Here is a 27,975-nt window from a genome sequence, read left to right as displayed (position 1 = left end):
GCTTTGCTTATTCAAATACTGATTTTTTAAACCAAGTAAGCACAAGAATTTTAAAAAAGAATGGATGTCAAATACTGTGTAAGAAGCTAGTCTAGAAGTTTATCTGTTATGTATACATCACTGAATTATCATCTGCTACATCCAAATATCTGATTTGTGTTCTCAGTTAAAAATCTACTACCCTACCCAGACCCTCTCACTAATTTTATTGATGAGTTTCCTTTTTGCATCTCCCTCATTCCCCGCACCTTTATTCTGATTGGTTGATGACTATTTTATTTCTGGTAATCTGATTAAGTAAGAACCTGGGATTGTGATGTCAGCGCATTAGCAGAAGGAAGCAATGCTTCCTGTAGGAAGGATGGCAGTTTTGACCTTTTAGAAGCAGGTCATGATCTGACTGCAAGATGAAAATAGAGCAAGACAAACTGCAGTAGTAACACAACTCATTCTACAACAGCATAGTTCAAAGTCAGATTATGGCTTGTGGACTGCAGGTAAGAAAGATTCATGCACTCCTATTTGGTTATTTGATTATTTGAAGGGAACACTGGGTGTGGGGAAGAGGCTACCTTCAGCAAAAATAGTAGGACATTAGAAATACTGACTAATGAAAGGCCTTGTTTCATATATTCACTGAGAAGAACAACTGGCTTTCAGAACAGTGGAATCTTAGAATTTATTTTTTTTTAGAAACTTCTGACATTATTTATTTGATTTTAATATACCTACATTCAAATTATTTCCTTCTGTGCTGATGAAACATTTATTAATTCTTTTATTACATAAAATTGCCTGTAGTGAACACAATTGATTTTCTCCCTTAATATCAGAAACCTACAACAGTAAATGAACAACAGATGAAACTGCATCTAAATTAAACAACTAATTCCTCAGTTTATAAGCTTATGATTTAAAAATGTAATGACTTTGTGTGATAGTTTTAGCAGATTGCTTTATTATAATGGGATGCCGATGTATTATTTAGCATGTGCCACAACACAATTGCTTTTATGAGCCTGTAAGGTACATGCAGCATGTTGCTATGGTGATGTAGTGCTCAAAACGATGCAATTCTTAAGGTTCTCATCATGAACCTTTCAGCAGACCTTAAAAAAAGCTTCACACACAGCAACAAACAAGATACTAATGTAACAGACATTGTTAGCACTAAATAGTCTCAATGAGCATAGCTGTTAACCAAATAAAAGGCACTAAACTGCACTGTTGGAGTATCTATAAGCAGTAATCACTATGCACACCTCCATGCTACTAGATTAGCTCTATTCAATAGTTACATTAAGATGGACAATGCTCATCCCTCACTTGAGCTGGAACAGTTGTGATGCCTCTCACCAAATGCAACACGAAGCTAAATTCATTTGTAACAAGGCTGAACTAGCTGTGTACTCTGAGACATCAGTTAATGGTTGGTATGTGCTTACCTCTGCCAGAAGTTTAGCTGTGAATTTACACTTCTGAGACAGTGTTTTCCCTTTTACACAAGTGAGCTCAGCAGCTCAGAGTCACCTGCTGACTGGAGAGCAAACTGTCACCCCAGTCTACTTGCCTTAAATCTTTTTCTGTTTTTTGGCACAAGCACTCTGCAGAAAGGGATATGGAGGGAATCTGTTGTTGTTTAAGGGCTTTTTTACGAGTAGATGATGGCTGAGAATTTCTCTTACAATGACTGAGGCGAAGTAGTTACCTATCCATTTACATATCAGAAAAACACATTAGCTTCTGAATTATCAGATAGATTGTGAGTTGCTCTACCAGAATGTTCAAAAAGTCTCAGATATATTTTCCTTTTGACACATTACTGGGATAGCTGGGTGGGGAGTCTTTCTCCACATTATCAGCAACTGGAAGGTTGGGGTTTTTTTCCTCCTGTATAGCTCTGGATTTACTCTTAGAGCTATTTCTCTTTCATTTGCAGATAAGAGATGAAGTAAATGGCTATAACAAAAATCTCTTTTGCATTCCTAAACATTATGAAGAAGATTTAGAAAGAGTCTTCATTCCTCATGGACTCATCCTGGACAGGTACAAGGGTAAACAACAAAGAATAGTGATAGCGATGTCAATGATTCATTTCTCTCCGAATGAAAAGGCTGAGGCCCTACCTGCCATAGCCCATGAGAAACATGGAAACTCTGCAGCTACAACTCTTGTGTTCCGGGGTTCCATGCAAGCAGAGTTTTCCAGAGAGGATTCCTCTACAATCCCAGTGAATGTTTCATCATATCTCAAATACCTTTACACTCTCCTATCCTACGTTATTCCAATATATGGATTAAATCAACAGTATGTTGTGTGGTAGGCATGATCCTGTGAACTGTAAATACGTAACCAACTTTCCTATGTCATAGTGGTCACAATCTGCCAGAGTTACAAAAACCTTACAGCAAGACCAGAACTATAACTTGGACATTGCTTAATATAAGGAGAAACAAATACGATATACAAAAGTCTTTACAATAGATATTTTTTCTTTAACTTCCAGGACAGAACGTTTGGCTAGAGATATCATGCAAGATATGGGAAGCCATCACATTGTTGCACTCTGTGTCCTTAAAGGAGGCTATAAATTCTTTGCTGATTTGCTGGACCATATAAAAGCACTGAATCAAAATGGTGATAAATCTGTGCCTATTACCGTGGATTTTGTTAGAATAAAAAGCTACTGTGTAAGCAGCTTCCTTCTCTTTGGAAAATTGACTCTGAACATTGGTAGTTTATATGAAAACTCCTCAAAATTTGAGTTTATGCATATACCCTGTTCAAAGCAACTCAGTTTATTACCTACTGAAAAGCAACTGATTTACATGGATATTGCACATTCAAGGGAAGGAAAATACAGCAGAACACTTAACAGGACAAAACCAGGGTCAGGTCTCCAATGCCCTCCCTCACCCAAAGTTTCCATACAGGTTCTACTCTGTTGTTACGATGGCACCCTTTGGTGGGAGGGAGTATGGATAGGAGCTTAGTATCAGAGACTTGCTTCCTACAGATAACGTTGGAGAGACTCGTTTTGACAATCTGTGCACTGTGGAACAGGTATCTTCTGCCTGAAGCACTCATAGCTGGCCTGAGCCAACTACTGCAAAGCAGTGACTTACACCATTTTTTCCTGATTTATCTTCTCCCCTCTCTGAAGCCTAGAGCTCTGTGTACTGATCAAAATTTACCCCATGCAAAATACAACCACTTATAAATACTTTGTAATTTTTTAAATGGAATTCTAAAATATGTTGTAACTATTCCCTGAATATGGATGTATTCTAGTTCCATGCAAACATCTGTCCACACTGATACTTCAGTAGTCTTGCTCTCAGCTTCTTAATTTTACTGAAAGAGTGCTGTGTAAAGTTGCAAGTGTCATTTGATAGGCAAAAAGCAAGAGCAGTACACCATTCATGCACATATGACACTTTAGAGCACTTTATGTGACTTCCCTCTTGTCTTTCTCCTTCCAGAATGATTCACCTACAGAAAAAATCAGTATTGCTGTTGAGGAACTGTCTACACTAAATGGGAAGGTAAGATTTTAAGGGTAAAGAGTAGTTCTTGTGCACCTTCCAGGAAGTCTCCATCTATATTAAAATTATACTACTACATATTTATAGCCACTTAACACTGGCTTAAAATGCTGTGCTTTGAAACAGTGAGTAATTCCCACTCACCTCAGTGAAAACTTAATTAAACCAGGACCAAATGTTTCCAGAGATCCTATTCCACGTTTTATTCTGGAGCTCCAGGAAATGAACCAACTTAAACTGGATTCATCCTGTATGGTTCTAGAATGCCATTGCTATACATAGAATTCTCTAAACCTGATATGGGTGGCTTCCTCAATATTCTCTTTTTCCATAAAATACTACACAAAGACTCTTCAGAAGGCAGTAAAACAACCTAAGTAGCTGGTGACAAGTTCCTTTGAAAATCAATTGCAACTTGTAACTGAAGTCTGTAGTGCAAACTTTGCCTGGCTGCTGCCATGTAAATATTTTCTTTTCTTTCTCTCCCTACATGACCTTTTCCAGAACGTGCTAGTAGTAGAGGTAAGTAAAGACTGGAGTGTGTATGTGTGAGGGAATGGAATGGGCTTCTTTCTCCTCGTTCTGCAAGTCAATATCTATTGCAGATAAACCAACAATTAATTATGTTACTGTGCTGCCAAGGTTGCTGACTATTGTTTATATTTTAAATTAATCCTCTGACAGAGGCTCAGAGTTGTTTGGTTTTGTTTTTTTTTTAAATCTCTTTCAGGACATTATTGAGACTGGTAGAACAATGAAAGCACTACTTTCAAAACTAAAAGAAAAGGAACCAAAGATGGTAAAAGTTGTGAGGTATAATGACATGGCCACTTACAAATGCACTGTAATGAGAAGATAGAGCAGAATCATTTAGGTGAATGGTGTACGCTGATGGGGATTTGGTTTGGTTTGAAGTTTGGGGGAAGAGGAAGTAAAACCAGGAAGCAATCCTTATCTAGCTGGTGAAAAACTAAGTCTTCATTAAACTGGGAAATTTATATATGCACTACCACCTTGATTATTAAAATTTATTTAATAAAAGTTTTCTGGCTCTCTTTGCATAGCCCATGAAATCTGATGGATTCCCTATTTCTCACCTCCTTATTGGGTGAAGGAAATTTAGCCCTTTCCATAGGTTTCCTAACAGAACACCTCCTCAGCTGTCACTCAATATTAGAATCACAACACCCAGAACTTTTCTTAATATCCTCAGTCATATAGGTTTTCAGAATCTAAGAGTTTGTCAGCACTTGTGAGATGACTTGAAGTGGCACTCTCAATCTCTACAAGGAATTTTTTAGGAATATCTCTGTCCAGTAACCATGATACTTTGAAAAAACACTTTCTGGTTTATGTGCCAGTTATGCTTCTCCTAGTGATTGCCCAGGAGGTTCTCTGTTTCTTCAGAAGTGCACAGAAAAAGCAAGAACGGATACACCTTTGTGGCAAAAATCACACTGATATTGTGTAGCTTGTCCTCTTCTCTCTCCCTGCTAGAATCTTTACAAGCCACTTGAACTTGCTTATCAGCCTGTGCTGATACATTGCTACACAAAATTCAATGGTTCGGGATACAGAACTGAAGGGAACTAGATGTAGGGGAGGGGTGGGGACAAGTGGAGGTTTCTTCAAGAACCATAACCTTCTCTGCTCTGCCTTACAGCCTGCTCATCAAAAGGACAAGTCCAAGTCCAGGTTACAGACCAGACTGTAAGTACTTGTAGCTTTCTGGTTGTCCAAAATACAATCTCACAATTTCACTTCACACAGTAAGCTGGACAACTGGCATCTAAGTTTCAGGAAGGCCAAGAGAAATGGGGATAAAACAGATAAAACTTTGGAAACTGACAACCAGCTATCCCATGCTGAAACCTCATGACCACCACCTTTTTTCCCCCTCTGGTTGGTCGGAGTAGGGGTGTGACTATTTTTTACCAGAAATAGAATCATGCCATAACTTTGTATGGTTTGGCTTTGGCCCTAAAAGGCACTTGTTTTGACTTTCTTAAATTTGCTTGTTCTCAAACTCAAAATCCCTACTGAGCTGCAGTGCATATACCCTTTACACAAGTAAAATCTCACTCCTCGTCTCCATCTCCAAAGACAACCTGGGAAGTAGATTTCAGATAATTATTTTGTTCTTAAAATGCATTCTTTCAAAATTTTAATTGTATTACTAACTGATGGGGACGGTATAGATTCTAACCTTTCTCATCATTTACTGCTCCAATGCTTAAAGAAGCATGCTAACATACCTTGGAAAGCAAGATGTATTTGTTATGTATTAAATAGCTGAAGGATGCGTTGAATACAAACTGTACTTAAAAGCTATTTACACCAACCCAGGTTTAAGAAGAACTGTATTTTGTTACAGATATAGGCTTTGAAATTCCAGATAAATTTGTGGTTGGCTATGCTCTGGATTATAATGAATACTTCAGAGACCTAAACGTAAGTACCTCGACTGCTACTCCAGGTAACCAGTACTAGGAGTTTCTCAACAATTAACAAAATTTCCAGTATGACTAAAAACTTCCCTTAAAAGGACAAAAACGTTATTAAAAATGTGCCAAGCTGTTAATCCAGTGTAAATGCATATCACTTTGTTTATGCCTTGCCTTTGGTATGAATCTACTTCGCCTTATTCAGAATCTTCCAGGATGGTTGACAGCACACAATGTGCCAGCTCCATCTGAAAAGAAAGGAATTTGTAAATTAATTTAATTTGATGTTTGTCTTCATGAAATTCTGTGTTGCCCTTTTCTAGTCATGTCTTTAAGAAAGCTGTGTGTGGAAGTTTTTCCTATACTGTGTAACATGTCCATCAAGATATTCACGACAGTCCCCTTAGACTTGGAAAGAGCACAACTGATAGGAAGAGCTGATCTAGTTTTCCAAAGTACTTTCTTTCATCTAAGTGGAAAAATTTTCACTTGGAAGTCTTTTTAATAAAACAAACCAGGTTTTTTAAAGGCATATAATGAATCTATGCTATTGCAGAACACTATGAAGGACACAGTAATTGAACAAAGCTGACCTCTTCAGAATATACAAATCTGTAAGTTATGAATGAGCCTGGAAGTAATATTAACATCTCAATTTTACTGCAAGCAGTAAACTTGCCGCTAAATTTGCAGAGTTTACTGTTCTTGTGTGCTTCCCTTACAATGCCAAGGAATATACCTGAAAACGATTCTTGCATTTTCTTTAAAGATTGACTAAAGCTGTAATTTTTGTTTGCTTCTTGTTTTTTTCTCCTTTTTTTTTTTTTTTTTAGCACATCTGCATTCTGAAAGAAAATGCCAAAGAGAAATACAGGATCTGATAACAGCAGTGATCTGGAACAATAGTTCAGTGGCATGTACAGCTGTGTGGATGATTAACATGTCATTTACTAATTATGCTCTTTTCGATGAAGAATGGTAACATTTTCTGAAGATACTATCCTACATATTTTTTTCGATAATGATTATGCAAAATAGCTTAAGGGTGAATGTGTTCAAGTTCTACTGAAACCCAAAAAGAATACTGGCCATCAAATGGCCAACGCTGAAAGGTTGGACTACCTGATTCTTGAGGTCCCTTCCAACCTGGTATTCTACAATCTACGTTCTGGTGGCATCACAGAGGACAAAGCCAGGACAAGTATATGTGTATCCAATTACATCTGGGGTTTAATTTACTATATGAAGTAACACGTTATGTATAATGTATATAAACTGCACTAATTTTTACATGTGAGTCTGTGTAAATACATGCACTTCATGCTACAGATAAGCATGTAAGTACTTGAGGTTAATTAACTGTACATACCACATGGAAAACGTATTTGGTTATTTAGCTTAATGCAACGAAAAATAAACAAACACTAAGGTAACCACAGAGATTAGTTCTTCTCATACATTCTATTAACTTGGGGTGTTGTATCTTGTTTTTCAAGGGATCACGGGTTGACTCTACCACTGTGGTATTACTTGAAAAGCAGGTAACCCCGATTACTACCTGTTAAGACTGGGTAATAAACCATTACGGCAGGAAATTTCTTCCACTAGTTGTGTGTCCCTAAAAAGAGCTGGAAGCTTAATTTTCCTGCCCAGAAACTGCAACAACTTGAGGCAGTCCCTCACACCTCATCATTTTTTCTACCTCTATTAAATGATTAAAACAAGCTGACACCTTTTTTTCATTTTGGTTTTTTTTCCATTGTGAATTAAGAGTACCGGGAGAGGCATCGTTGTTCCAGAGGGTCTGTCGTTGTCCTTTTGCTTCTAGGAGTCCTGTGCTACAAGTGACCAGGCTCTGTGCAACGGTGCTTTCCAGAGCTCTCCCTGAGAGATGGAGGCTGTGATCTGATATTTACCCGTAAAGTGGGTGAGAGGTATGCCAGTGCCTGTATGAACACACCCTTACCTAAGGCAAGGGGCACGGCTCGCACCGGAGCCCAGCGCCACCCACTCGCTGCCGCCGTCCGCGACCCTCTGCGAGCTGGCCAGACGCCACTCGGCAGAGCACGATGCTACGCCGCTCTCAGCGGATTTCTGCTTTTCCCAGCTGGAGTGAAAAATGCTGGCTGCTAAGGTCACCCTTCTCCGGGTGGATGTGATCCAGGGCCGCTGCCGTCGGGCGCCGGGCCTCCGACATGCACTGGCCGCAACCCTGCACAGGCTAAGCCGTGCTACAGCGCCTGCCCCAGTGCCGCGCGAGGACAGCCGAGGCGCGGGAACGCCGCGCGCTGGCGCCGTCACGCGGCCTGCCCACAGCCCGTCAGAAGGCGGAGCCCGGCCACCTCGCGTGTTGATTGCAGGGAGCGCGGCGAAGGGGAAAGTCCGCTCTGGGGTGTCAAAGATGGCGGCTGCGGAGCCGGAGGACGATCCTGAAAGGTAGCAGTCGTCCCTGACCCTTCCTCCGCTGCCCGCCTGCTACCCGGCCCGCAGCAGCGCCTGCAGCCCACGCTGTCCCCGGCAGCTGCGGGAGAACCCGGAAGAAGGACGACAAAGAGAGATCTTCCAGGACCTATAGCGCCCCCTGGCTGCCGGGGACGGGCGGCCGCGAGCCGGGTGCCGGTCCAAGCAGGCTCGGGCCGCGAGCAGAGCGGCGGCTGCCCGGTCACCACGGCTGCCCGGTCACCACGGCTGCCCGCTCCCGTGTGGTTCAGCTCTGTGTGAAAATGCTTCTCTCGTCCGCGGGGTGCCGGGGTGCAGCCTGAAGATGTCATGGGCTCGTTTCTCTTTGCTTCCAGAAAGAGACTAAAGGAGACAGTCAGGCTTCGCCTGCGGGAGTTCGATGTTGGAGACAGATTCTCCCACTTACCGCTGCGCAAAGCCTCTGTGCTCCTGCCGCTGATGGTCAGGGCGGGGAAGCTGCACTTACTGCTGACCGTCAGGTCCATGCAGGTAGGTAAACGGGGACCTGCCGCAGCGCAGAGCCGAGCCCTCAGCACGCAAGCGAGAAAGCAGCGAAGTTCAGGAAAGTGCTCAGCGTGTGTTCAGCAGAGGTCCCAGCCTTACCACACGTTCTGGGGCCTGCTTGTCAGTGTGCAGTCCAAGCAGCCGGCCTAAGGTCACAAGTAGACATTGTCATACAACGACGACTCAAGTATTTAAATGCCAAAAAATGCCGGATACCCAGAAATCTGTGACAGTGAAAGACGAGTTGCAGATCAGAAACGGAAGTAATTGTTTGCTGTCACTTCAATAAAACAGCTGACAATGCAGTGCAGCTTTTATTAACGTGACTTTTCGGTCTACATTTTATATTACTCCTCTCTCCCTTTTGGATATGAAAGGCAAACACCCAAGGACCTGCAGAACTCCTCTGCCAGTATTTCGTTTTCTATCACAACTCTTGCTTTCCATTTCCATCCTGCCTTCTCCCAATAGGCTACCTGTGTTCAGAAGTTACTTACTTCCAGATTTCAAGTGTTTGGGGTCTTCCTTAGAAATTTTAAGACCCTAGTAATTACAGTTACATAGCTGATAAAATTACTGTAAATGGGCTTTTTACTTATCTTTGATGCACAAGCCTATCAAAGGCAAGTTATTTAAATGTGTATTTTAGAAGTTCTTGAGCATTCTAATCTCTTCAACATTTTGGAAGCATTAAGGCAGACTGCATACTATGAATTGCACAGTACTGCACAAGTGATGTGTGTGTTTTTGATAGTGAAGGTTTATGGATTATTTGGGTATAGACCCAACTTCTTGTGTAGCTCTTTAGAAGACACATTTCTTCTATCTGTACAAGCCTCTTAGCACCATTTCCAGCTTCTGTGCCTGGAAGGATAGGTCAAACAGTCATTCTGCAATACGAACAAGTGTCTGTGGTGGATCCAAGAAGAATTGTAAAACTTGTTATATTTAACAGTAGTACTTTAAATTCTAGCTGAGAAGATCACCAGGGGAAGTGTGTTTTCCAGGAGGTAAAAGTGACATAGCAGATAAAGATGAAATTGATACTGCTCTCCGAGAAGCTCAAGAAGAAGTGGGACTTGAGCCAGAGAAGGTAGAAGTCATCTGTAGGCTTGTGCCTGGAATTGATAAAGTAAGCATTAAACTTATCAGCGTATTGTTAGAAAATAAGGTTGGGTTATTTTCTTCTGAAATGTTGATAATGATCTTTTCAAACATGTAACTAGCCACCGTATTGTAAAGCATACAACCTGGGCCACAATCAGAGTGCAGGGAAGAGATTCTTGGGCTGTATTTGCTATTTGTGAGACCACATTTGGTGCACCATGTCCACTTACAGACATACTGGAGGTCCAGAAAGACAGTGGTAAAGTAACAAAAGCTGAACAGAGAGACGCAAACCAAGTAATAGACTGGGAGCACATGGATTCTGAGGAGAGGCTGGGAGAAGTGGATTTGCTCAGCTTGAAGAAGGCTATGTGTGAAAAGAATCTGTTTAGTTTTTGTAACTTTCAGCGTTTTGCAGCATATTGCCTCAGTCAGTAGAAAAATTATGTGGGTTTAGACCACAAAACCTCTACTTTGTCTTCTCTGCATGTACATTCTAAATGATTCTGACTTGGATGGAGTCTCTTCAGACTTCCAGCACACGGGACAAAAGTTGGGATTTGCGGTTACTGCTTTCTATTGAGTAGTGTTGCTTGCTTGGTACAAATAGAACCAGCCACATATCCTAAAGAATTTTTGGTATCCTCTTTATACAAGCTACTATTTCAATAGATTTTGCTTCCCTGTGGAAGAAGGGATTATATGTAAAATAAAAAGGAGCAGTCAGAAAGGAGCAGTTCCGGAAAGTGTGCATTTTCTATACCTAAATACAGTTTTATCGTATTTCTGTATCTATAGAAAAATATTTCTGTGTCCTAGAAGATGAGTTGCTGCCATATGACAAAGCATAGGTGATTTGAAAACTTTGAATTAAAGTCAGAACGAAATAAATACAGCAGACTTGGGAGAGAGCATGCATGGTTTTGATTTTTGACAAACCCTTCTAACTGCTGTATTATACAGGATGAACAGATTTAACAAATATAAAAAGAAAATATAAAATCTATTAAAATGTATTTAAAATCAAATATAAATTTAGAAGGATTAAATTGCATTACAGTTAAGAATATTTCATAGGTGTCTTGTACTCAGTTTGTAACATCTGAAAGGGCTTTAAAATAAAGAGCATTCTTTTAGTTGTTACAAAGTTAGTGTTTGGGCGGTTTTTTCAGTTCTGCTTTTCTGTCTTTTCAGATGAATCACTTGGTAACACCAGTTGTAGGATTTATAGAGGATACATTCCAGGCAGCTCCTAATCCCAATGAAGTGAGTGATGTTTTTGTCGTGCCACTGGAGTACTTCATCAAGCCCTTAAATTACAAGACCTTGCCTTATAAAAGCTCATCTGGTTCCTTAACGTGGATACACTGCTTTATGTATGATGACCAGGAACATAGAAGGTCATTCACAATATGGGGACTCACTGCACACTTTGCTGTATTTCTTGCTCTTGTAATTTTTGGAAAGAGACCTACCTTTGAGGTTGATTATGATCTTGACAACTTAATTTCATCTGCTGAGAAAAACTTCATGAATTTATATGCATCCTTATCTGAAAGAAAGAAGAGTAATCTATGACAACCTGGTCTGGCAATAAATTTATATTGAAGGAGGAAACAGCTTTTTCTGTCTTCCCTTTGATCCTGTCATTTGTTTGGTTTTTACACTTTAATTTCTTCTGAATTGGGAACTCACTAAAATTTGTTTTTAAGTAATATTTTTAAGATGACCAGCCCTAACTAGACTCATAGAAATTCTAATATATTTGCCAAAAGCACATGGTACTTTTGATGGACTTTAATAGATAGTTTTGGAAAATCTATTCCAGATTGTGCCTTTGTTGTATGTGATCTAAGACACTCTCTGTGATTTACCTTCCATATAATGAGATAATAGTATTTTATGTAATATTTATGTTTTAATTAGAATATTAAATCTTTGGGGGTCCATCATTTTGTGACATTCTAGATAGGGATGACAGAATGCATATGGTCTTGATGGTATCTTGAAGCATTTTAGAAACTCACAATAAAAGCATAAAGGGTGGCAAGTGCTTTCACAGTCTTGTTTTGTTTTGGTTGGGCTTGTGGAGGGCAGAGGGAGGTTTAATGATTTCTGTTACTCTTGCTCAGTTTAACATTTCTCACAAGCTCTCTTGTAGGCTATGAGCTCATAGCCTACACAAGCAACAGCACTCAACCTTGAGCCTCAGTATCCAGTTGGCATTGCTCACTCAGCAAGCAGAGAGAGTCATCTTGAGGACAGAAAAGTGGAGTATTCATGAGGGCTAAAATAGAGCAACTGCTAAGCACTGTGGTTGAGCAGAAGTCAGACTTCAACTCTTTTTTTCTTTTTTTTTTCCCAATGTTTTTCAGACACTTGCATTTTACCATTATCCTCAAATTTGATGAATATATTTCCTGTTTCGTTTACCACTTGGAGCAAGCATACTCAGAACAGGCCTCTGCAGAATCCCCATTGGTAATTGCCACTTTTGCAGTCAACTACTAAGTAGTGTGTGTGGTTTTCTAACCAGCTGTGTAACACACTACTTCCAGTTTCCTACAGACCAACACTTATTGGGCTGTATACAGGAACATGAGGCAGTGCTTTATCCAGAACTTGATTTGCAGTTCTGCCTTTATACCAAGGTTGTTTCCTGCCCCACAGGGGAAATAAACACATTTGTCAAAAATGGGTCATAGGAAAAGACAACGGCTGCTATGTAATTAAAAGTACTTAGGTTAAGGGTTTCTAACAGGAATTGGAGTGATTTGTATGAGGTCTCCAGTCCCTTCACAGGGCACTGCCTGCCTTTTCCAGCTTCTGTCAGGGAAGAAGATGAAGTTCCCCAAGTCTCACAGATAGTTGTGAATAATGTTGAGCTTGGTTCTTAGGAGAATGGCTGTGACTTTGGGACGTTTCACAAGATTTGGCCAGCTTGAAGCATTTAGCATATTTAGATACTATGAAACCCTTCCTGTGCCGACAGTAGCTCTTTTGGTGCCTCTGTTTATCAGTGGAATTTTTAAGTAAAAAGAAGAAAGACACTGGTTTTTTTACTTTCTTTTTTTTTTCATAAGATGAAATCCTTGGAGAAGTAGTAGCCAGATCTCTGAAGAGCAGCTATATTTTTCATTATTAAGCACTTGTGAAATTGTCACTACAGTTTTAAAAGCGTAACTTTAGACACCTGATCATATCTTCAATAGTTTCTTTCTATGCTAATATATGCAGGAAAAGTAACTAATTAAAATAAGAACATTGTTAATTAAAATAGAGCAAAGCAATTAGACCTTTGATTAGTAAGCAAAACAGGTACTAAGAGACATAATTACTAACTTACCATCCTCCTCTGTTCCCAGCAGACTTTTTTTCCTTCATCTCTTGACCTGATCTGGCAGAGAAATTGTACAAAGTCAAACCTTTAGTTTGTTTTAATTTCTCTTTTTTAAACATTATTGTGGGTAAGTGTAAGGACTGCAACAACAGTTACTTCATTGCTCCTGTTAGCAAATGCAAATCTTGTTTATTTTTTTAATTAAATCACCCATTTGAACTACTTGAAAAACGAAACTTAGAGAGGTCCAATGGCAAATCCCTGAGTAATCTGCAGCAAGATCACTGGAGCTTCATGCTTCCTATTATGCATCCTATTGATATAAGTTTGAAATTTCAGAAGTACATTCTTAACTCAGAAGATCATCTGAGAATGAGTGCCCAAAAGGAGTCATTTGAGCACAAAAAGGGTAGAAGAAAATTTAACTCCTTGTTATTAAAACTGCAGTTCTGCAAGTCTCACATTTACTAATGGGACTTTGCTTCCTTGGGAAGTCCTTGGATAAATTTTTTCCATGGTTCTTGAGGCAAGAAGTAGCACATGACTCCCTAACCCTAAGCCTAAACCTAACACTAAGCCTAATCCTAACAACTAACCCCAACCCTACCCTAACTCTAACCCTGTTTTCTGTTCAGTTTGACACTGCAGTGTTAAAATGACTCTGTTCCTTTCCAGATCTGTCTTTATAGTTGTGTAACAAAGCATTTACCAAGACCTGGGTGTCCCAGTGTTCTCTTACTGGTCCTGTGTTACACCTGAATGATATAAAAATACATTTGTGTGCACTTTTATTTTGAAGGTGGTGACTTTAAAGACTCCTCTACTGATGGCAAATGCATTTTCATCTTACTTAAGTATTGTATGTTAATATATAGATAGATATAGTTTGATATATATATATATGTATTGTATGTGTATATATGTAAATCTACCCATATTACATGCATATATTTACTTTTTGCACTTTTTTTCTTTAAAAATATAAATCACCAGGGCCATTGCTCAGTTGACAAAAGGTATTGAAAGTATATTTCAGATCACGTTCCATAGCTATGGGATAAATAAGGCTAGCATGACAGTGAAATGAGTGCAAAGGCTTGTATCAGAACAAGAAAATTACTGATATGATATAAAACGAACTAAAAATAAGTGGCATACAGTTTAATGTGAGTTGTTAGTCATTCTTTTAGTTAGTGCTGTGATTCAGCATTTAACAATCCTATTTTTTTTTATTTGAGTGTTCAGGCTTTTGGTATTTAACCATGTGAACATTTAACATTTAGAGATATATATATATATGTGATATGTAAATTGGTATTTAACTATTCTAACCATATTTTAGAACTCCTTTGAAGAGGACCTACTGTGTATACACCAGCTTACAGCACTTCTGTGGGTGGGAAGAAAAGCAGAGAAGGTGCATTTCATTTCAAGAAGTTCCATGTATGCTGCTCAGTTAAAATGCAGGTCATTTCTGCATAGCTTGAGTCCATGAAGGGTTAAAGCACTTATAGTTAGAAGGGAATGGAAATATTCAAGAAAGGAGACTATTTCTATTCAGCCTATGGCTCAATCATATTATATAAAACAGAAAATCTGGAGGTGTTTTTGTCTTTCAAGACAAACCTCCCGTGAGTGCTTGCATGTCAATATGTATGTGATGTACCTACAGCCATTCTGTTTCTTCAGTAGGTTGCCATAGCAATGCAGTTTTCACAGCACTACATGCTAAACCATCTCCAGCTTAAAAAAAAAAAACAAAACAAAAAAAAAACCAAAAAACAAACACAAAAGTTATAGTAAAAGGGTCATTAGGTAACCTCTCTGTCCCTCTAACCTTATCTCTTCCCAAAATGTAAGGTAAGAAATAAGGAAGATGCAAAGGACCTGTTTCTGATTCCTTGCAGAAGCTTTAATTCTGTAATCAGAATGTTCACTTCATGTATGGAGGTCTGAGTTTCAACATCAATTTCTTTATGATGTTAATTAGTGGGTGATGACCTGTTACATAGTACTTCAAATTTAGGGTGGATTTTGTTTGGTTTTCAAAGTGAAAAGTAAGTGTGCTAGGAAGGAAACCATCCAAGTAACAATGAAACATTGATGAATAATAATCATCCTCTTTGTCAGAATCTGCTGCAAGGGAAACATTGTTCACTGGCTAGCAACAGACTCATTAATTTGGGCACATTTACCTCTTCTCACCCTGAATTCTGTAATCCTTTAGACTGTCCAGTCATGACCATTTATTGACCTATGTCTGTCTTGATCTCCACTCTAGTATAAAGTATGTTTGGACATACATTGTTTAAAGATACTCCCCTACAATTCACCCTGCAGCTGCTGCAGTGCCTGTCTGCTAGCACAGCTGCTTTAAGATGTTTTCATAGCTGTTCTTACTGGAGTGCTGGCATCCCTTTTTATGCCTGCAGTAACATCCAGAGCTACTGGCAACAAACAGGAGCTGTTGTTCTTCAGAGGAAAGCTGAATTTGTCTCTGAGGCCTGTGGTAGATCATAATGCTCCTCCAGAGCCCCAGTAAGAGCCAGATACCCAGTGGCTGAAATGAATAATTCCAGGCAAAACTTGGATCTGGTTAAAGGATTAAGGATACAGTGATGTAAATCTATATTCAAATGCATATAGTGAGACAAACACTTGTGGAAAAGAGGCTGACAAACAGGGCATTTAAATTATTTCATTGTTTTAGAGAAGATTAATGAAACTGTTTTCTTTTTCTAGTAATTTAATTGCTACATATCTGTAGTTGGCATAAATCACAGGAATTTCACTGACCTTAGCACAGCTGGGCCAAAGAACATGCTCTGAGGCTTTATTTTAAACTGCATATCTACTTTAACAATATATTACCTAAATTATATTTTACCTTGAATCTTTTGATTCAGTATTTTATTTCTTAACATTTGCATAACAAGTGCTATCAACACTTAATATCAAATAATGGAGTGCTTTTAAAGAATCCAAAGCTTGTTTAGAACATATTGTTAGTTGTCCCTAAAATAGGAGGGTGTAGTTCTAAATCTGAGAGCAAGATCTTTTTAGATCATCTACAGATTTGCAGATATTTATGGGAAACAAACAGCATGAAATAGGATTGCTATAGTTCACTGCCAGGCTTCATTGCTAAAACTGGAAGTCAAACAGAATGCATTATTGGTGGATTTCAACAATTAACTGTCACATTAGAAATGCAGTAACTGATTTGCATTACAGCAAATGTAAACAAATGCCCACCAGTGCTTAGAAAAAGGGGGATATTGCTAACAGGAAGTTCATGTTATACACCCAACATCAAATTGTTCCTTACTTGAAGAAAAGAAAGTGTGCAGTAGCACAATCTTCAGGCTGAGAAGGGCTAAAAGGCAGCTGACTGAGACCTTTGTATCTGCATGAACCTCTTAACCTGTCTGGAAAAAAAAAAAAAAAAGAAAAAAGAGATTATTCAAATGTAAAAGCACAAGAGTTCTGCAACTGAAAAACATAAGCTATCTGGTGAGGGGAAATAGAAAGGACTTGCTGTAGCAGAGCTGTCTCTCCTTTCCAAGGGGAAAAGACCAAAGAATTAGAAGGTGCCTAAGGTCAAGGAATGCTGAGTGCCTAAGGGCTGAGCGGGCAGCATCTGAGCATGGCGCCACGAGAGGGCGCTAGCTCCCGGGTGCGTCGGAGCAAGCCTGCTGCAGCGTCCGGCCAGCATACCTAAGCCTCGGGCAGCAGGCGGCTGGAACTACCTTAGACTGGCTGCTGTGTTCTGGGGGGCAGTCAGATACAGGGTTGTCCAACCCGCATGATTTATGGCTGTTTAGCGTGGGACTGTATGTGCATATCTCTGCAGCAGCATGACTGACCACATACAATTTTCTGGTTTGCTGGGTTTGCTAAATAATTTTCCTGGAACATGTTCTGATGTGCTGGAAGTGGCAATATGCTTCCAGTCCGTTCATACTGACTGTACATCAGTGGCTGAGCAACCTGAAGATACACTGTAAGCCTGCATTCATGCTTTTCTTCAAGACTGAATGAACAGATTTCAAATATCCCTAGCCTGCCCTGTTCAGTCTGTCTTCTAGTCCATTACATGGCTGTTTGTGAAGCCATGCAAACTGATAATTGGGTTTCTTAAGCCCTAAGAAGGAACATGAAAGAGTGCTCTGCTAGGAAAACTATTTTCTCTCAAGTAGAAGGAAAAATATCTCTGTGGTCTGAGAACTGTCTTCTGAATATATTCATGTTATTTAAAACCATAACATTAATTTTGAGCATTAGCATTTGCTGTGGTATTTATTCTAGTTTTCACCAAAGGTAACCGATTATCATGCCCATTTACATACTACATAAAACATTGCTCCGAGTTTAAGAGCATCAGTGAAAATAAATGCTCCAGTGAAACTTCATCAGGTTATTAGATTTTTCCCAGATAGGGGCTGGTATCTGATATTGTTAATATGCCTCATTTAGGTAGATCCTTGGGTCTTAACTGTCAGTAAGGAAGTTCTTTTGATATTCTCCAAGTTTTGTCTTTTATATCCATCCTGGTTATTCACAGATGTTGAAGCTGTAAAGTGTTAGGTGAGCAGTTTCATCAGTTTATATTGTGAGAGTAATGTGAAGAAAAAGAATTGAACTTGGAATACAAAGAGACAAGCAGGGAGGGATGGAGAATGGTGAATGGGAACAAAAAGGGGGGGAAAAAGTTTCTTCTTTGCCTGAATTATTGACCCTATTTATTAACACCTACATTTGTGTGCAGAGGGCCTGCTTAAAATACAATCATCCTGATAAACAAAAGCATAAGAAAGTCTGCTCCTGAAGCTTGCTCATTAAGGAATGTTAATTTCAGCAAGTGTCTGGCATCAGAGGAGTTCCTCAGCTACATCCACAGAGGCAGAAATGCAGCTGTGTACATTCTGTTGGCCATTTTGCGCTTTGCAACTGCGCAGCCTGCAGCCTCATTTCCGTAAATATTAAATATTTCATTTACTTATTAAACATTAAGGCTTATTAAGCAGAACAGACAGATGGTTCACAATTCTGTGTGGTGGGCAGTCATATGGTTTCTGGAGATGTACTGCGGAGCTCAGGATATAAAGACATTTCAGTTACGTTTAGGCACTGTGAGTCAGATCTGCAGCTGGTGGAAATTAGTGCAATTCCAGAGATAGCGATGATCCCTCTGCTGTGTGGAGCTGTCCATTAGGAAAGCAGGCATGGTGAATTCTAGCTTTAGCAGTACAAAGAATGCCCTTTGTTCAAATGCTTGAAGAAGATTTCCATGAGACTAATCAGATAAATAGGACTGGACCTCTTACTGACTCGGTAATCTGAATTCTCTTCCGGGTTCCTGTCAGCATCAGTCCCTTTACACTGGCACAGAAATCAGTGTCTTTTAGCCACCAGGCACTCAGAGTCCTGGGCCACCTTGCAGACAAACCAGAAGAACAGTCAATTCCTTCCCACCAGCCTGGGCAGCAAAATGAAAACTTTTCAGAATTTTTCACAATGTTTCTGAAATTCTTCAGAATAATCACTGCTCTCCTCTGGACTGAATTCCTTCAGTTTGGCACTTTCCGTTGGCTTTCAAGTATATGTGCCTGGGAACAACAGGCTCTGAATCTTTAGGCTTCAAGCTTTCACAGTACATTGGGATGATGCACCTCAAAAACAATCATCAAATTTATGTGTTCTTCTAAAGTGAGGGTTGTATCTTAAGTAAATGCTGACTTAGTTCATCCATCATTCATTGCTTGAATCTGACAGCCAGAAATATGATATTGAAATGTTATCTTTTGAGGTTCTGCTTAACTTTTATGTGGGGTTTGGGAGATGATTGTAACCAAAGTTTTGAGGAAAGAATTGGCACTTGATCTCTATCTATGTGTTTTTCAAGCACGAAAAATATTAAAGGTAGAGTTAATTCATTCTTCTAATTTTTTGAGAATTACAATTGAAGTGAAGCCAGGTAAACTCAGTGAAACTTTACTAGTTGAGTCACTGGGGACTTCAGACCCCCCCAAAAAAAAAACAAAAAACCAAATAAACAAACAAAAAATCCCTCTATTAAAAAAAAAAGTGTTTAATTTTAGGCATGAGCTTATATTCCCATTAGAAAAACACCAAAGCCAAGAAGGACAAAACTGAGTGGCTTATATGCTTTCCAAAACAGCATCCTATATTATGTTATTTAAAATTTGTTAAGGCTTAGTATTGGATAAAATTCACCCCAGTGTAAACTGCACAGAATACTGCAAACCAGACAAGGGTCACTAAAACATCTTCTTAAAATTCAGGTGTGGTTTCACTCAACACTTTTTTCCTGAGCTAAACAGGACTTTGTCACCTATCTGATGCTTCTTTCAGGATCAAAAATCGGCCTGGGCACTACTAGAATGTGATGGGGATGAAGATAATAATGATGGGGCTAACAGTTAAAGTCTTTGCTCTATTAAGACTATGGCATTTGTGTTGTTATTTCTGTTCCATTTTCCTCCTGGGCTCTATTTATCACTATTGTTATATCCCTCCCAATAATTTCTGACAGATAAACATAGAGCACGTAAAAGGTGGAATAAGAAAATAGATGCTCTCAAGCATGAAAACAGCCATTGGTGCCTTGTCTGTTCTCTATATTGCATTTAGGCCTCAACCTGCAGTAACCTCAACAACTTTCTAATAAGGAACCCTTCTTTTTTATCTGTTCTTTTCCTTGCTGCTTTGTGTTTTGCGTGAGGTATTGAAACAGCTCTTCCTTTATGAAGCAACATTGTGTTCCTTTTGTAGTGCAGGCAATTAAAACTTATTTGTGACTTGATATCATTATCCCAGAGCTCACAGGTCTTTGGTGAGTGGAGCTATTTGAGTAACTTAAGTTGCTATGCTGCATATTTCTAAAAGAGCATGCATAAACCTGCTGATTTAAAGAAAACCTCAGGTTGGCTGTCATGCTGGTTGTGCTAGTCCTTTGTTTAAAAGCAGATTTTATTGGCAAGAAGGTGATGTACTGTGTATTTATCCACAAACTGTCCCTTTTCCCCTTTAATTATAGTATAACTAGAAGCTGTTTCTGGAAAGGTGACCTAATCCACCAGCCTAAAAGGGAGAATGGGGAGGAGTGGGAGGGAGAGAAAAATGACAGTGACTTGACCTGGATTTCTGCAGTGTCAGAAGCAGCTCCACTCCTGTAAGGATTCCAGCTGAGGTGCTCAGCAGAAGTGAGCAGTACTGCACGTACCTCACTCTCATCATTGCCTGCTTGTGAGGGGAGGAGGAGAGGCCAAGGGGTAGCAGAGGACAGGCTCATTTGCACATATACTCAACATGCTTTGTGCAGAGGTACAGATGATGCAGAAGACATGAGCTGCTGCTGCATACAGATATGTTTATTTAGTTAATTGAGTTGTCATGACAACTACTTCATCTAAACTGCTACAGTGTATAGGTGACTCTACACAAACCATTATACTCTCCAACAAAATTGGCAAACTCTCTTCGGTCTACTTAGAATTAGTGTTAAATAATGTAGCTTTAATGAAGAAAAAAAAAAGACTAATTAAAAAAGGGACTTACTTGTTAATGTAGGTCATCACAGCTTAATTTTAGTGAACTCAGTCTCAGGCTGGAAGAACTCTTCTGTCTCATCCAGAGGAGCTGGCATTTCATCTTGTAACCCACAAAATATGAAAGAATGGAGAGTTGTTCAGAACCTACAAAATAAGCCAATAAAGAATTCTAGGAGACAGATGACGCTCAGAAAAGCCTCTTAGTATATTATGTAGATGACTGACTGCTCGATACTAAATACACTGTAACCTGAAGACAGAGCAGTTCAAATTTGAGACAAGAAATAAAATGTTCTAATTTTTCATATGAAGTGAATATTCTTTCATTTACAGGGGGCTAGAGTTCAATGTGATAATGCTTACCACTGAACAAAGTGGAACTGGAGTATCCCTGTCCTAGCACAAACTGGCAAGTATTCACAGCTAGAAATCCTCGGCACAACTGACATCTCTTCAGCTAAGCTAGAGAGGATACAGAAACAAGCGTTCATGGGGATACTCCGTTTGTTAAGCTCAGAGGCAAAGTGATACACTATGGCAGTGATATTCACTTTAGGGTATCCTTGTCTTTGGGAGTGCATCCTGCTGAAGTATTGATTGGTGGGAATATGTCTGGAAGGTAGAGGAAGAAGTGCAGCATCAGGCCCAGTCCTGGCTGAAGCATGCCTTTTTAACTGCAGAGGTGGGGGAAATACTTAACAGCAGGAATCCCTCACCTTTGCTTGTCTTCAGCTTGGCTCGTTAAGTTGACATACTTTATGGAAGAGGGTTTGTGGTACCTCCTGGGAAATTAAAAGGTCTGGGAAAGAGATCAGTGACTGAAAAATTATGGAAACTCTTTCTCTAAGTTTTTGTTGCATGGACATGTATTTTCCTGTAGTTGACACTCTAGGGTGTTTTAAGCCCTAGCAATTCCTGGGTATGTCTCACAGGGTGGCCACAAGTGCAGCTGGGCCAGCCCAGCTGAGCAGGCAACACCCTGCAGCAGGTTGTGGGAATGAGCAGTGAGCAGCTGAACAAGTGAGAATACCCTAAGCTGCTGGAAACCTTGTATTCATACACAGCAACTTGATTTATAGCTTGTTAGTTAGTTCCTGACAGCTAATCCTCCATAACTCTTTGTGGACTAATAATGTGTTCTTCTCCTACCCAGCTGTGAGATACAATGTGTTGGGATGTTTGAAAATGAGGTTTACCTCACAGATGGAGAGATCTATGGATGTGTAAAATCCATTGCAGCAGCTCAGATGATGGGAGGCATGATATTGATCATGGGTATAGGTCAATAAGAGGACTGGAAATTGTGACTTAGGGGCTGTTTTAAGCTCTGTCACTGATTAGCAGCATATGCATGTTGTGTAGGTGGTGATATAGGCATCATGAACACACTGGATGGTGCATTACAAGATTTACTGCACAAGCACCTCCTCCTTAGATGGCACAGTTCAAAGGAGAGAGCAATGATAAAGGGGAGCTGCTTATCAGGATGTATCGTTAAGCACATCCTGAATTCTGTCAAGGAGAACGTATCTTCAGGATAGGGATGTGCTGATATCAGGCTGGACTGACCCTCTCAGAAAGGCATTTTCCTGATGAAGGAATTTCCTGTTCTCCGTTCTGGCAAAGCAACCCAGCTCCTGGCTGAGGTGCTCAAGCAGAAAAATCAGTGCCTGGCAGGAACTCGTTCATTCTTGTGGTCATTTCCTGTGCAGCACTGCTGGGTACTTGGGCCCTGCCTCTGCTATCAACACTGACATGTCTCTGTCACAGCTTCCCAGTGAAGGGCCTGTGCAGGGTTCTGCTAAGACAGGGTTCATTTTTTCACAAGTTGTTCCATTTCTGATGTTGCTCACCAGCAGCACTTGATCACTGCAAATGTCCATCAGACTCTTGCTAATTCTTGGCAACTCCCTCCAATATCTGACAAGACTTAGCTCTGCATTTTTATTTGAAGAGGACTTTGGTGACAAAATTCCCAGCTGCCTGCTCATCCAGGAAGCTTGCTGCTAGGGCTTCTGTTCAGTTGTTTCTGTGTTACTTTTGAAGCCCCTTGCAGAGGTCAGCCTCAGTAGCCATGAAGCTGGAGCACAGCTAAAGGAAGTATTGTTCTGTGTCCTTGAAGGTTCTCCCCTGCAGTATCTCAGACCACTGAGCACTATCCTGCTATGTAAGGCTTCCTGTCTCTCTTAGAGGAATGTTTTCTTAGGGCACTCATTTTCAAAAGTAACTCAAGAACCTATTTTGATCAACTTCACATGAATTTCTCTTTTGATGTGCTTGCTTCCCAAGAAATGATATCAGATTCTTTTGCTTAGGTGAGTCTGTAGGGCACTGCCTTTTCTCTTCATTCCTTCATGCTCCTACCCACATTTCTCTCTCAAAACACAGCAAGTCCAATGCCCTGCCTGGCACTACCTTGTTAAAATTTAAGTGAAAAATCCTACAGTGTTGAGTTTCTGAAGCACTGTTCATCCTTTCTGAACCTAGCTAATAATTGTGGATAGGTTCCTACTCCTCTTTTAACTTGTTTAACCTAACAGTAGCTTTATCCTTCAGTTAATACTTAAGAGTAGTTTACACCTTTTCCATCTTCCTACTCGGGAGGTAACTTCAAGGTGACTAGAGGTCTAGCCTCTTATTGGAAACAATCCATTTTTCCTAGTCTTTTGGGACAATACTTTCCTGACACTCACTGAATTCAAGGTCTCTGAAGAAACTTGGCTGACATTCAGCAGAAATAATTCTGATACTGCAGCTTAACCAAGATCGTATTGGTATTTGGATCTGATTTAGTAATACAATCCCCCCTCTCCTCTACCTGAGATTCCAGATACTAGTCAGCATCTTCATCTTTAAAGACAGATACTGGCTGGTTACCTACCATTAAAGGACATTGCTTAGCTTATGGTTAAAATTTCAAGCAGAAAAGTCTGTCTATTTTTCTTACACAATAAGATAAAGGAAGAGCTTTTCTATTTCTATAGTTCAAAATACCCATTTGCCTAGAAATCTCATTTTCCTTTGTCCTGTATTCACTCTCCAAGTTAGCCTTTCCTGATTTTTAACTGTAGACTGCATTTTGAATTATTTCTTTAAAGAGTAAGGCAAATGCCAGCACTCATACAGTCCACTGTGTACTGCAACTTCACAAAGGGACCTCTGGCTGCATTTCCAAACTCTTAAATGGTTTCCAATTTTAATTTACATGAATATACTGACCAGCTAGACTTTAGATATAAAATTATCTCACAGTGAGGCAGAATCAAACTGCATGCTCAGGAAGTAGTTGTGACCCTTCTATATCACCCTGAAAGAAAAAGATTTGTCCAAAATGCCCAAATTTTCTTGCAGTTTTTCTTAGACTGGGCAAAAGATCAATCAAATGATTGTGATCTAGTGGAAGGTGACCTGTGGCAGGGTATTGGAACTTGATAATCTTTAAGGTCCCTTCCAACCCAAACCATTTTATGATTCTCTATCTAATTGTGTTAGCTCATACAAGGAGACAGATGGTGTGATCTAAACCCTCCATATGATAGATCATTTCATTATGACTTCAAAGCCCTTTAAGAATGTCTCAAAAAGACAGAAACTGTCGAAATGCACAGCAATCACAATCATGCAATGGGATTACATCATGGTAGTAAGCAGTCCCCACTGCAACCCTTAGCTGGCACTTCAATGTCCAGTGGTTACACTGTCCAAGTTCTAGAATTCATGTTTAAACACTTACACAGTTATCAAAATTAGAATCCATCTGCACAAGTTTCCAGAGGGAGAAAAATAAGAATGCTACCCTTATGCCACAAGGTCTACCTTAAGTCTACAACCTCATCCTATGCTACTACTGGGATGTCTCTTACCACACAGACTTAGTCTCTGTGGAGGTGTGAGAGAGCTGTATGGGCTCTTGACTTAGGACTTTTTTTGTCCCAGGATTTCCAAATGTATTTATAGACCATGGAGTGTATAGGACCAGACCTGATTTTTCAAAAGCACTGAAGAATCATTTTTCTCTCTTTCAATTGTGAAAGTTTGCTATACAAAGTTTATATTAATTTTTTCTCACCTTTACCTAGCACTTATCTGGTTATTATTGAAAAGAACATTGGAAATTAAGCCAATACTTTTCCAAAGTCCCTTAGAAACAGAATGATATAGTCCTCTTCTTTAGTGACATTGGTGCCAGCAAATACTCCCATTTCAGACTGTAATACTTGTCTTTCAGTTATCTACCAGCACCATGAAGTACAGCTACAAATGGAATCAATAAGTCATAAAACTAGAACACTTATTTTAGTGCTACTATAAATATTGGGCACAGTGCCATTATCAATAGTGTAAGCTTACCTAGTTTAACTGTAGACTAAGGATCTACTTCTCTAGGTGGAAGAAGCATGAGATTTTAAAGGCTTGTTTCCTAATCTATCAGTTTACCTGTTCAAATTCCTATAAAAAGAAGACAGTTGGTTTTCTGGTTGTGTTGTGGGCTACCTCCAACAGGCAGATAAGCCCCACAGCTGCTTGTTCTCTCCCCTGCAGTGGGATGGGAGAGAGAATCAGAAGGGAAAAACTGAGAAACCTTGTGGGTTGAGATAAAGACAGATTAATTAGTGAAGCAAAGCAAAATAAGGAATGTAACCACAATTTCCCAGGCAGGCAGATGTTTAGCTTCCAAGAAAGCAGGGCCTCAGTGGTAGCCATGAATGTCACCCTCCCCTCCTTCTTTTCCTCAGCTTTTATTGCTCAGCACTGTGTCGTATGGTAAAGGATACCCCTTCCATCAGATGGGGTCAGCTGTCCCAGCTGTGCTCCCCACCCCCAACTTCTTATTCAGCCTACCTGCTGCTAAGCCAGTGTGAAAAACAGAGGAGGCCTTGACGCTGTGTAAGCAGTGTTCAGCAATAGCTAAAACATTGCTGTGTTATCAGCACTGTTGTGGTCACAAATCTAAAACACAGCATCATATGAGCTGCTGCAAAGAAAGTGAACTCCATCCTAGCTAAAAAGAAAACAAGGATCTAAGCCTTGCCTGCAAACTCATCTGGTTTCATTCAGTGAAAATCCCTGTTTCTGTCAGCCCAGGTGAGATCCAATCTAGCAGCTTTGTAATGAACAGTTCCATTGCCGTCTTCAAGACGTGCTCAGAATAAAACAATCTCATAATAAGCTGGGGTTTATGGGGTTTGGTTTTGTTTGGTTGAGGCAGGGGTACGTTTGGGTTTTTTGTTGTTTTTTTTTTTTGTCTGGAGGAAGAACAGAATACAGCAGCATGCTCAAGTGGTTTATTAAAACCAAAGAGTTAGAAAGCAGTAACTAGCTGTGGAAGTGAGACCATTAACAGGCCATGATAAAACATAAAACTCTATAGAAAACACTATTAAGCTAAAGAGTTTCCTGTTGCTTTCTTCAAAAGGCCCATCACAGAGGGTACAATCAGAGTGCTAGCAAAAGCTGCATCAAGGGTTTGTGGGAGAAAAGGACAGTTCTCTGTACTGTAAACCCTATGGAAATTCTGTCCCGTGACACAGAGCTCTCATAAGAGCTTCAAATTAATAGAATACCTTCAAGTTTAAATTCAAGCTAGAAGCATCACTGCTTCCAGAGCAGCAACCTTTATGTCACATGCTCTTGAAATGCATCTTCAGAAATAAGCAAAACAAAGCTTCTGTACAGACAGCAGGCAAAGATAATGAACAGTATTTTATAGCATGTGTTCAGATATTCAGATAGCCAAAAAAATGGCTCAGAAAGTAAATACATAAATGAAGCTTTGTTAAAAGGGCTTATTTTGGTCTGTCTGTGTTTATTGATGACTATCATCACCATGATGCAAAGACTTCACAAGCTATTTAAATTTTCTTAAATTGCATTATTTCTTCATCAACAACAATGTGATCCATGTATTTAATTTCTGTTCTACCCACCACTGGACTATCTGAACACAATTTCTGTACAAGACAAATGGCCAAGTACTGAAGGAATACAATAACTGAGCAGTCACCAAGAGAAGTCATATTGCATTATATCGCCCTTGCCAAATCCTGCGTGAATGCTTTGATTTCTTTTCCTCTTTAATTTAAAACACAACACATTTTCATTACTCCTGATGAATCAGAGGAGCTTTAAACTGTGTCTGTCTAGTGAAGGAAAATGTACAGTTCTTTTTTCTGTGACTATAGAGAATTGCTTCATTGCTTCTATGATTCATACATAGCTCCACCAGTAAGAGAAAGCCCTTAGCTAAGATAAAACAAAACAAAACAATTATCTCAGTGTGAATTAACCTCAGGAAATAGAGTTCTCCTTTGTTTCTAAAAAGCCCAAACAAATAAATCTAGAATCCTATGCTCTTAGAGATTCCTTTGGAAATGTCTGTCTTTGTTAATACATTCTATACAGGGATAAGAGCTGTTGTAGACTATAGGCTATAACCACAGCTGAAATACGTATTCTGATCATGCTCTCAAAGCATCATGCATAAGACGCATTTGCTGTCAAGCAATATGGATACTCTATAGCACACAAGGGAGGGAAGATGTTGAATAAGATTAAAAGTTAAGGGACTCTTGAGGATTTGTTTTCTGTCCCTGCACTAAACAGAATTTTGCAACAATAGGCTGCAAAGAAAATAATGGTTTTGGAACTCAGTGTATTAAAAGTGCTCTGTTTATGCATTAAAACAGCCAGAATATATATCAGTATCATTTTACTAATGTAATTTATATCTATTTAAAAAAAAACATATCATTTAGCTTAGAAGTACTTTAAATACATTTTTTTCTAAGACAAAATGTGGCTTATGCCTCAGATAAAATTACTGAGATTAAAAAAAAATGCAATATTATCCAACTTAAGTGAGAGGTTTGTTTTGCCATTTCTCTGTTACTTCCTTTGAGCAAAGTGATTAGCCATTATTGGGGGTCTTAAATGTTCCTGCTAAGAAGGGGAACTGATACAACAACACTGAATCCTTCTTGAATGCAAACCTCATTGTTCTT

The 27,975-nt window shown here is 39.5% G+C and overlaps 2 protein-coding genes across 2 annotated transcripts; both read left to right on the top strand.

The window, feature by feature from the left end:
• The first annotated feature begins 479 nt into the window (after positions 1-479).
• Positions 480-6,870, top strand: LOC128973296 (hypoxanthine-guanine phosphoribosyltransferase-like). Its single transcript, XM_054389572.1, has 9 exons — positions 480-497; positions 1,940-2,046; positions 2,507-2,690; positions 3,483-3,545; positions 4,050-4,067; positions 4,276-4,358; positions 5,209-5,255; positions 5,920-5,996; positions 6,823-6,870. The coding sequence occupies exons 1-9, from the start codon at positions 480-482 to the stop codon at positions 6,868-6,870; spliced, it is 645 nt and encodes a 214-aa protein (XP_054245547.1).
• Positions 6,871-8,390: 1,520 nt separating this feature from the next.
• NUDT7 (nudix hydrolase 7) lies at positions 8,391-11,664 on the top strand. The gene is made up of 4 exons (XM_054389816.1): positions 8,391-8,425; positions 8,785-8,938; positions 9,927-10,085; positions 11,255-11,664. The coding sequence occupies exons 1-4, from the start codon at positions 8,391-8,393 to the stop codon at positions 11,636-11,638; spliced, it is 732 nt and encodes a 243-aa protein (XP_054245791.1). The 3' UTR covers positions 11,639-11,664.
• The last annotated feature ends 16,311 nt before the right edge of the window (positions 11,665-27,975 follow it).

The sequence above is a fragment of the Indicator indicator genome, chromosome 19 (genome assembly GCF_027791375.1).
Source record: "Indicator indicator isolate 239-I01 chromosome 19, UM_Iind_1.1, whole genome shotgun sequence".
Classification (NCBI taxonomy): Eukaryota; Metazoa; Chordata; class Aves; order Piciformes; family Indicatoridae; genus Indicator; species Indicator indicator.
Note: the sequence above shows the minus strand (reverse complement) of the source record. Positions and strands in the feature narration are given on the sequence as shown.

What these genes read in the sequence shown, in the direction of transcription:
- LOC128973296 (XM_054389572.1), top strand. An exon ending in AAGATGGTAAAAGTTGTGAG is followed by an intron (nt 4,359 to 5,208) that starts GTATAATGACAT and finishes TCTGCCTTACAG; the next exon opens with CCTGCTCATCAAAAGGACAA. An exon ending in TCCAGGTTACAGACCAGACT is followed by an intron (nt 5,256 to 5,919) that starts GTAAGTACTTGT and finishes ATTTTGTTACAG; the next exon opens with ATATAGGCTTTGAAATTCCA.
- NUDT7 (XM_054389816.1), top strand. Translation starts at nt 8,391, where the DNA reads ATGGCGGCTGCGGAGCCGGAGGACGATCCTGAAAG. An exon ending in TGACCGTCAGGTCCATGCAG is followed by an intron (nt 8,939 to 9,926) that starts GTAGGTAAACGG and finishes TTTAAATTCTAG; the next exon opens with CTGAGAAGATCACCAGGGGA. An exon ending in TTGTGCCTGGAATTGATAAA is followed by an intron (nt 10,086 to 11,254) that starts GTAAGCATTAAA and finishes CTGTCTTTTCAG; the next exon opens with ATGAATCACTTGGTAACACC.